Source organism: Sebastes umbrosus, chromosome 24 (assembly GCF_015220745.1).
Source record: "Sebastes umbrosus isolate fSebUmb1 chromosome 24, fSebUmb1.pri, whole genome shotgun sequence".
NCBI lineage: Eukaryota > Metazoa > Chordata > Actinopteri > Perciformes > Sebastidae > Sebastes > Sebastes umbrosus.
The window spans coordinates 157226-168346 of NC_051292.1; the positions used below are offsets into that span (position 1 = coordinate 157226).

General features: G+C 37.4%; 1 protein-coding gene across 1 annotated transcript; it reads left to right on the forward strand.

The window, feature by feature from the left end:
* Positions 1 to 3074: 3074 nt before the first annotated feature.
* bco1l (beta-carotene oxygenase 1, like) lies at positions 3075 to 9396 on the forward strand. The gene is made up of 11 exons (XM_037762131.1): positions 3075 to 3241; positions 4103 to 4231; positions 4317 to 4446; positions 7036 to 7183; positions 7255 to 7402; positions 7527 to 7747; positions 8118 to 8384; positions 8462 to 8567; positions 8642 to 8736; positions 8913 to 9024; positions 9112 to 9396. The coding sequence occupies exons 1-11, from the start codon at positions 3178 to 3180 to the stop codon at positions 9279 to 9281; spliced, it is 1590 nt and encodes a 529-aa protein (XP_037618059.1). The 5' UTR covers positions 3075 to 3177; the 3' UTR covers positions 9282 to 9396.
* The last annotated feature ends 1725 nt before the right edge of the window (positions 9397 to 11121 follow it).

An 11121-nucleotide genomic window follows, 5' to 3' on the forward strand; every position in this document is an offset into this window, starting at 1 on the left:
CTATGAAGGGTTTAATATAGAAGGTTGTGCACTACGGAGGGTTTAGGATGGAAGGTAGTGCACTATGAAGGGTTTAGGATGGAAAGTAGTGCACTATGAAGGGTTTAGAAGATTTTAGGGTAAATACTATTAAACATAGTGCAGGATGTAGAAGGAAGCTAGTGCACGAAGCTCGGTTTAAGGATGCAAATAGCACACTATGGAGGGCCTAACGCGGGGAGGTAGTGCACTACGGAGGATGTAGCATAGAAAGAAGTGCACTAGGAAAGGCTTAAGGTGGTAAGTAGTGTACTACGGCGGGTTTAGGGTGTGAAAATAGTGCACTACGGAGGGCGTAGGGTGCTGTTTGAGACCTAGCCTTGTTGCCGATCGGCAAACTCAACTAACCAATCAAACAGTGTTATTTGTACAGAACTAACAGCTGCTAACTGACTGCTAACAGCTCTCTGTCGTTGTTTGTAATAAACTTCATTTTTCATCCAAAACTATGTTTATTCTTCTCATATATTATTATTGATTATAGGCTGTAAATACTGTGGTAAATTGTAAAACGTGATCATTGTGATGAAGGAAACACAGTTTATAGTCTAAGTATATAGTATATAAGTCTAATGCAGTGAGGGCCAAAGAGACAATGTACTGCGGAGTATTAGGACCACATTGAGGGAAAAACAACAAAAAGTCGTAATATGAGAATAAAGTCAAGTTTACGAGAAAAGAAGTTGTAATATTACGAGAATAAAGTCATAGCTTTATGAGAAAAAAAGTCGTAACTTTACAAGAAAAAAGTTGTAATATTACGAGAAAAAAGTTAGAAGTTTCCGAGAAAAAAGTCGTAATATTACGAGAATAAAGTCGTAACTTTACGAGAAAAAAAGAAAATAACACGTAAAATTACTACTCTATAATATTACGACTTTACTCTCTAAATCTCAGATGTATTTTTTCCCTCAATGTGGCCCTAATACTCCGTCGTACCGTCGTACCGTCGTACCGTCGTACCGTCGTACCGTCGTACCATAGACCTACAACAATGATCAATAAAATGTGCTGGTCTATACTTTAAACTCGTTCCTGTGATCAGTACGTGGTTATTATCGTGTGTCGTTATATGATATAATATCGCTGACGTGAAGCTTGAAAACAGGACGTGAACTCTGATCTCTGGAGTCAGAGTCTATTATCTCCTGTGATCACCACATTGATTATCTCTCATAGATATATCCGTATATATCTATGAGAGATAATCACAAGACTTCCAGCACTGAAACAAACCACAGTCAGTAAACGTAACGTTCCTCCAGATTGTTAGTGGAACACCGTGAACCTAACACTGATCCAGATAAGAGCCGCCGTAAAGCCGTAAACTAATTTAACCAATTACAGGCGGAGATAAAGCCGACGGGTCTGAAGGTCAAACTTTACCTACGTTACTTTTCACACCGTGTTGCAGCCGTTCAGACAGAAAAACACAATCATTAGTCGTTGTGTTTATCCAAATTTTAACCCCGAAAACTATTTAAAAAGTAGGTGATTTAGTGCAGCTTTGTTTTTCTTACTTGATAAAATATAGAAATAAAAAAACATTTGTTATGATTTGCTGTTTTTCATCGTCATACATGTTAATAAACTGAATATTTTGGGGGTTTCGGACAAAAAAAAGACAAAAACATCAACTTTTTTCTGACATTTCATTGACAAAAGTATTTATTGAGGAAATAATCAATGAAAGAAATAATAGTTAGTTGCAGCTGTAGTGAGAATATTTTATATACAGTAATTTAAATTTGCAAAATAATAATTCTACATGTAAATAAATAGGTTGTAGTCATAATATTAAACTAAATATTAGATGTTTTGGAACATCAATAGAAAACTTGAAAAATGTTTAAAAAAAACACATATATATATATATAAATAAATAATATATATAAATAAAAATAAATAAAATATATAAATAAACAAAAATAAATAATATATATAAATAAAAAAAGAATATATATAAATAAAAATAAATAAAATATATATATAAATAAATAATATATATAAATAAAAATAAATAAAATATATAAATAAACAAAAATAAATAATATATATAAATAAAAAAATAATATATATATATATAAATAAAAATAAATAAAATATATATATAAATAAATAATATATATATAAATAAAAATAAATAATATATAAATACAATATAAATATATTTATAAATAAAAATAAAATATATGTATAAATAAAAAATATATAAATACAAATTATATATATATATATAAATAAAAATAAAATAAATTATATATATAAATAAAAATAAATAATATACATATATATATATACATATAATCCTATGCATATGTATATATGTACGTCTATGTATATATTTATATAATTATTTTTTTTTAACATTCATGACGTTTGCAATTGATGATCCAGAACTACAAACTAATATTTAGTTTAATATTATGACTACATTTTTAGTTTCAAACCTGTTTATGAAAATGTAAAATCTTCATATATAAGATGTACGAGATGTCCGTGAACACAACAGCTTTAATGAGTTTATCACAGTTTGGATATAGACGGGCGATAACGGGATTGGATGTCATAACACGCCGCTCGTTATCGTCTGTTCACAGATAATCAGACGTCTTTATGACAAGTTCAAGGATTCATGTCAGCATGTTCCCCTTCAAATTAAAAGCACAAACTGGTAATAAATCCATGTAGTAACGCGTCTATAAACTGAAAGTAAACACGGTGATTTGTTACGAGAACGCTGTCGTGAAAAGTGACTTTTTTTTTTTTTTTTATTTAATAAAAATGAAACGAAAGCGATACGTTCACATTATATAATACTTTTATTTTGACGGGTTAGGTGAATTTTGTCATATGATACTGTATATGTTTTATATATAGTCTTATATATATATATAAAGTTGATCCACATTAAGCTCAGCTGAAACAGCTTTCACTGTGATCAGACATAGCCCCGACCACGGGCTTTTATTGTGAAATGCAGAGTGAAGTCCACAGCTGAGTTACAAAATCCACAAAGTTCATCTTTTCTTTACTGTCACGTAGACCGACCGCCGGAGGCTACTTAAGATCAGCTGCTGGCCGTCCGTGTGTTCACTCGCTGAAGAGGTGCATGCTGGGAAATATATACGAAGAAACATGCAGGCGATATTTGCAAAAAACGGTCTGGAGACTCCGGAGCCGGTGAAGGCTTCAGTGAAAGGTGAGTTTAGAAGAGTCTCACTTTCCCATAGGAGTGTATATAAATATATTATCTTTATTTACATTACACAATTTTATTTTTTAATTATTTGAAGCTGCAGTTTTTATTTATTTTGCCTCAAAAACTAAATTTAAATCTGTTTTTTGAAGCAGTTTTGTTTCTTATTCAAATGATGTGAATTTGAAATATTAAGACAAACAGAACAGTCATTTTTCATGTGTTTGAAATTAAAAGCTGTGGTTTATATGTGTATTAAATAAATATTTTAAATGTAAATAAAAATAATAATAATAACAATATTAAATGTTAATAATATATATATAATAATATTAAATATTAATAATATATATATTTAATAATATTAAATATTAATAATATATATATATATTTAATAATATTAAATATGTTGGGGGTTTTGGACTATTGCACAGACAAAAAAATACAAATACATAATTAAACAAAACTATAAATTGAGAAAATAATCAATGATAAAAAAATAATTATTTGCAGCTGTAGTGAGAAATTTCAATCTGCGTATTAAAGATTTTAAATGTAAATAAATGTGATGTGAATTTTGAAATATTAAGACACAGAACTGTCACTTTGCATGTGTGTGTGAAATAAAAATTAGAGGTTTATACGCATGTTCAATAAATATTTTAAATGTAAATAAAAAAGGATTAAAACAAAGACAGATATTATTTTGTATTTATAATATTAAAATACTGTATTGTTATTTTAATTAATGTTCAACGTTTAATGTTGTGTAATTTATATTTGCTTAACAACGGGGAGTACTGAGTGTTCTTTTATTTATTGATAAAGCAGATTAAATACCTGAATGTGACCTTTGACCTGCAGGGAACATCCCGTCCTGGCTGCAGGGAACGCTGCTGAGGAACGGACCGGGGCTGTTCTCCGTGGGCGGCTCCGAGTACAACCACTGGTTCGACGGCATGTCGCTCCTCCACAGCTTCACCTTCAGCGGCGGTGAGAAGAGAAAGCTTTACATCAGACATGAGGTCACGGTAGACGAGTTAAAGACACGAGAGTTTACCTGCTGCTGCTGTTTCAGGTGAGGTGACGTACCGGAGTAAGTTCCTGAAGAGTGAGACGTACAAAAGGAACATCAAGGCCGACAGGATCGTCGTCTCCGAGTTTGGAACCATGATCTACCCGGATCCCTGCAAAAACATCTTCTCCAGGTACCAACCGGGACCCGTAGAGGTCTGTTCTAGTGCATCCAAGACACGTAGAGGTCTGTTCTAGTGCATCCAGGACCCATAGAGGTCTGTTCTAGTCCATCCAGGACACGTAGAGGTCTGTTCTAGTGCATCCAAGACCCGTAGAGGTCTGTTCTAGTGCATCCAGGACCCGTAGAGGTCTGTTCTAGTCCATCCAGGACACGTAGAGGTCTGTTCTAGTCCATCCAGGACACGTAGAGGTCTGTTCTAGTGCATCCAGGACCCGTAGAGGTCTGTTCTAGTGCATCCAGGACCCATAGAGGTCTGTTCTAGTCCATCCAGGACCCGTAGAGGTCTGTTCTAGTGCATCCAAGACCCGTAGAGGTCTGTTCTAGTGCATCCAGGACCCGTAGAGGTCTGTTCTAGTCCATCCAGGACACGTAGAGGTCTGTTCTAGTGCATCCAAGACCCGTAGAGGTCTGTTCTAGTGCATCCAGGACCCGTAGAGGTCTGTTCTAGTCCATCCAGGACACGTAGAGATCTGTTCTAGTCCATCCAGGACACGTAGAGGTCTGTTCTAGTCCATCCAGGACACGTAGAGGTCTGTTCTAGTGCATCCAAGACACGTAGAGATCTGTTCTAGTCCATCCAGGACACGTAGAGGTCTGTTTTAGTCCATCCAAGACACGTAGAGATCTGTTCTAGTCCATCCAGGACACGTAGAGATCTGTTCTAGTCCATCCAAGACACGTAGAGGTCTGTTCTAGTGCATCCAAGACACGTAGAGATCTGTTTTAGTCCATCCAAGACACGTAGAGATCTGTTCTAGTCCATCCAGGACACGTAGAGATCTGTTCTAGTCCATCCAGGACACGTAGAGATCTGTTCTAGTCCATCCAGGACACGTAGAGGTCTGTTTTAGTCCATCCAGGACATGTAGAGGTCTGTTTTAGTCCATCCAGGACACGTAGAGATCTGTTCTAGTCCATCCAGGACACGTAGAGGTCTGTTTTAGTCCATCCAGGACACGTAGAGATCTGTTTTAGTCCATCCAGGACACGTAGAGGTCTGTTCTAGTCCATCCAGGACACGTAGAGGTCTGTTCTAGTCCATCCAGGACCTGTAGAGGTCTGTTCTAGTCCATCCAGGACACGTAGAGGTCTGTTCTAGTCCATCCAGGACATGTAGAGGTCTGTTCTAGTGCATCCAGGACCCATAGAGGTCTGTTCTAGTCCATCCAGGACACGTAGAGATCTGTTCTAGTCCATCCAAGACACGTAGAGGTCTGTTCTAGTCCATCCAAGACACGTAGAGGTCTGTTCTAGTGCATCCAAGACACGTAGAGATCTGTTTTAGTCCATCCAAGACACGTAGAGATCTGTTCTAGTCCATCCAGGACACGTAGAGGTCTGTTCTAGTCCATCCAAGACACGTAGAGGTCTGTTCTAGTGCATCCAAGACACGTAGAGGTCTGTTCTAGTGCATCCAAGACACGTAGAGATCTGTTTTAGTCCATCCAAGACACGTAGAGATCTGTTCTAGTCCATCCAGGACACGTAGAGATCTGTTCTAGTCCATCCAGGACACGTAGAGATCTGTTCTAGTCCATCCAGGACACGTAGAGGTCTGTTTTAGTCCATCCAGGACATGTAGAGGTCTGTTTTAGTCCATCCAGGACACGTAGAGATCTGTTCTAGTCCATCCAGGACACGTAGAGATCTGTTTTAGTCCATCCAGGACACGTAGAGGTCTGTTCTAGTCCATCCAGGACACGTAGAGGTCTGTTTTAGTCCATCCAGGACCTGTAGAGGTCTGTTCTAGTCCATCCAGGACACGTAGAGGTCTGTTCTAGTCCATCCAGGACATGTAGAGGTCTGTTTTAGTCCATCCAGGACACGTAGAGATCTGTTCTAGTCCATCCAGGACATGTAGAGGTCTGTTTTAGTCCATCCAGGACACGTAGAGGTCTGTTTTAGTCCATCCAGGACACGTAGAGATCTGTTTTAGTCCATCCAGGACACGTAGAGGTCTGTTTTAGTCCATCCAGGACACGTAGAGATCTGTTCCTAGTCCATCCAGGACACGTAGAGGTCTGTTTTAGTCCATCCAGGACACGTAGAGGTCTGTTTTAGTCCATCCAGGACACGTAGAGATTTGTTTTAGTCCATCCAGGACACATAGAGGTCTGTTCTAGTCCATCCAGGACACGTAGAGATCTGTTTTAGTCCATCCAGGACACGTAGAGGTCTGTTCTAGTCCATCCAGGACACGTAGAGGTCTGTTTTAGTCCATCCAGGACACGTAGAGATCTGTTTTAGTCCATCCAGGACACGTAGAGGTCTGTTCTAGTCCATCCAGGACACGTAGAGATCTGTTTTAGTCCATCCAGGACACGTAGAGGTCTGTTTTAGTCCATCCAGGACACGTAGAGGTCTGTTTTAGTCCATCCAGGACACGTAGAGGTCTGTTCTAGTCCATCCAGGACACGTAGAGATCTGTTTTAGTCCATCCAGGACACGTAGAGGTCTGTTTTAGTCCATCCAGGACACGTAGAGATCTGTTTTAGTCCATCCAGGACACGTAGAGATCTGTTGAGTTGTCTTTCTTCAGGGCGTTCACGCACCTCAGCAACGTCATCCCCGACTTCACCGACAACAACCTGATCAACATCATCCGGTACGGTCAGGACTACTACGCCTCCTCCGAGGTCAACTACATGAACCAGATCGATCCCGTTACCCTGGAGACCGTCGGCAGGGTACGTTAGTCTCCACGCGTCTCCTCACAGTACAAACACGTCCTCAAAGTCATCACACGTTCTCTTCATAGATCAACTACAGGAACCACATCGCCCTGAACCTGGCGACGGCTCACCCTCACTACGACGGCGAGGGCAACACCTACAACATGGGCACCGCCATCATGAGCTTCGGCCTGCCCAAATACGTCATCTTCAAAGTCCCGGCCGATGCTTCGGGTATGGACCGCTGGAGGTCTTCACCAGACTACGGCACAGGAACGTTGTGTTTTAATAAAGTGACTTCACTGTACCTGAAGGTCTTTATCTAATCACAGAGTAGTAATCGTTTGATTTGTTCCAGATAAAGAGCACAAGAAGCCGGCGCTGAGGAAGGTCCAGCAGGTCTGTTCCATCCCGTTCCGGTCCACTCTGTTCCCGAGCTACTTCCACAGCTTCGGCATGACCCAGGACTACATCGTGTTCGTGGAGCAGCCGTTCAAACTGGACATCGTCCGGCTGGCCACCGCCTACTTCAGAGGGGTCAACTGGGGGAGCTGCCTCAAGTTCGACAAGGACGACACCGTGAGTCCTGCTTATAACTACAGTTCATGACATTTAAAGTCAATCAACCTGGATGTATGTTGCAAAGCTATGACTCTGTTATAGTGTCCCTAACATTACTAAATTTGGTAGCGTCCCAAACATTAAATAGTTACAACAATAAAGGGGTTTGATACGGGCCAAAACTAGACTGTTGTATCCGTCATACAAGGATTTATTTATGCAGATATCTCTGCCATCTTGGTTTTTGACCGTTGTCGTCTTGGTTTTTTGCCAGTTCTCATTTTATTTTTTTGACCGTTGTCGTCTTGTTTTTTGGCCGTCTCCATCTTGGGATGAATCTGTAAAGTCTGGTAAAGTCTATAACTGTATCTGTCTCCGTCCTCCCCAGACCTTGTTCCACCTTATCAACAGAAAGACAGGAAATGCCGTGTCCACCCGTTTCTACGGCGACGCCATGGTGGTCTTCCACCACATCAACGCGTACGAGGCCGACGGCCACGTGGTGTTCGACCTGATCAGCTACAAGAACAGCAACCTGTACGAGATGTTCTACATCCAGAACATGAAGCAGGACAACAGCAGCTTCATCCAGTCCAACAAAAGCTTCTCGCTGCCGGTCTGCCAGCGGTTCGTCCTGCCGCTCAACGTCAACAAGGTAGAGTCAGACGACAGAACACACCCGGAACACTGTTAGGAACAGGATGTCTTTATGAGGAGTTTGTGGTTCTCCAGGACTCTCCCAGAGGATCCAACCTGGTGACTCTGACGGACACGACGGCCCAGGCGATGATGCAGGAGGACGGCTCCGTCTACTGCCAGCCGGACATCCTGTTTGAAGGTTCATCATCTGCACACTCTGATTTACTTTAAACGTTTAATCCTCCCGAACTAACGAGTGTGATTCCTCCTCAGGTCTGGAGCTGCCGGGGATCAACTACAACTTCAACACAAAGAAGTACCGATACTTCTACGGATCCAGAATGGAGTGGTCGCCTCATCCCAACAAGGTACCGTCAACGTCCAGAACAACTGGCCACCGGTCTGGTGGTTTCTGTCGTCTCCATCTTGGTTTTGTCCATTTTCCAAACCTATGATAAAGAATGAAGGTGTAACTTCCGTCCTTTCGGCTAAAGATGTCTGAAATCCTTTAATAAAGTTAAATTTCCTCTCTCCCGTCCGACAGATGGCCAAGTTTGACATCGTCACCAGGGAACACATTGAGTGGCAAGAGGAGAACTGCTACCCCTCAGAGCCGGTGTTTGTTGCGTCTCCGGGCGCCGTGGAGGAAGACGATGGTGAGACTTTATCTACCAAACCACAGCAACGCTGGCGCTAACCTTCACTTCCTCCCTTTTACTCTTTATTCCGTTTCCTTCTTCCAGGCGTGATCTTATCGTCCGTCATCTCTCCGGATCCCGACATCTCTCCGTTCATGCTCGTCCTCGACGCCAAAACCTTCCAGGAGATCGCACGAGCCTCCATCCCCGCCAACGTCCACATGGACCTTCACGGATATTTCATCCCCGCCGCCGCCACCACCGCCGCCGTCTGACGGCCGAACACACCGACTGGATTCGTTACATTAGACACTTTGTTTAATTTATCTTTTTGTAAAAAATAAGTGCATAAATAAATGTGTGTAAATACATAAATCAGTTTGAATAATGTTTTTCTGTGTGATCTGAGTTATTCTCTCTCCTGTGTTGATGATCTGAGATCAGGTTGTTTGTGTTTATGGTTCCTACTGAGAACCTGAGGTAGTGGAGCCCTCTGGTGGTCAACACTAGTATCACAACAAACAGAAAAATCAGCCAAAAATCTGTTTTTCTTCCACCTGCTTTCATTAAAAGACCAAGAAATAAAGGAACTAAAAGAGATTATCCTGGTAAAAATAAAAATAATTTAGAAAATAGATCAGAAATAAAAATCTTTGTTGCCTTTCGGGACTTCCGTATTAAATCAATGTGCAGCTTTGATTTAAATTACACTTTTTGTGATTATTTTACTTTAGGTGAAGAAATATTTATTCTTTATTGTCCAATTTATTCTTTAAATATTTTTTTTTAACTACAATTTATAAATAAATAATATATTATAAATACATGTATATATAATAATAATATATTATTATATATACACATATAAAATAATATATATAAAAATAATCAATTTACTGTTTATACTCTAATTTAATTTTAATATATTCGTTATACTGTAATTTAATTTAAATGTATTCTTTATACTCCAAATTATTTTGAATTGATCCTTCATACTCTAATTTATTCATTTAATTCTATATCCAATTTAATCTTTATACTCTAATTTATTAATTTAAGTCATTCCTTATAAAAAATCTTTTAATTTGTTCTTGCTACTGTAATTTATTCTTTAAATGTATTTTTTATACAATTCATTTTTTATTTATTGTTTATACTCATTTATTTTGTATTCTCTATTTTCTTTCTTTAAATGTATTCTCATACACTAATTTATTATTTTAATTTAATATTTATACTGTAATTTATTATTTTAATTTATTCTTCATGCTACAATTTAATCTTTTAATTCATTATTGCTACTCTAATTTATTCTTTTAATTCTATATATATTCCAATTTAATTTATTATTATTTAATTATAATTTACATTATGTATTCTTTATACTCCAAATTATTTTTAATTTATTCTTCATACTGATTTATTTTTATTCTCTATTTTATTTCTTTAAATGTATTCATCATGCTCTAACTTATTCTTTTAATTTAATCTTTATCTCTCATATATTCTTTTAATTCATTCTTTAAACTCTTTATTTATTACTTTAATTATATATATATATATTCCAATTTAATTTAATCTTTATACTCTAATTTATTAATTCAGTTTAATCTTTATTTAAAAAAAATCTTTTAATTTATTTTTGATACTTATTTATTCTTTTAATTCTATATATATTCCAATTTAAATTAATCTTTATATTCTAATTTATTCCTTTAAATGTATTTTTTATACTGTGATTTATATTTATTAATTTATTCTTTATACTCTAATGTATTTAGTTGTTAGTGAGACTCGGGTTTCCTGTCTCAGCAATATTTAAACATAAAACTAATAACATCCATATTTCATTTTCAATTTATGATGTTTGAAAACATTTAAAACTTTTTATTTTGTGGTTTGAAAATGATAATTATTGACGAACACTTTTTAGTTCATTTTTAAAATTGACAAAGTGAAACATAAACTTCATAATTAAACTCATGAACTGGATGTCTGCTTTAAATTAAAGCAATTATGTTGATTTTTGATTTAATCATTTCAACTTTACTTTAATGTTCAGGTTTGACCTTCATAATAATAATAATGATAATAAAAATAGTTATAATAATGATA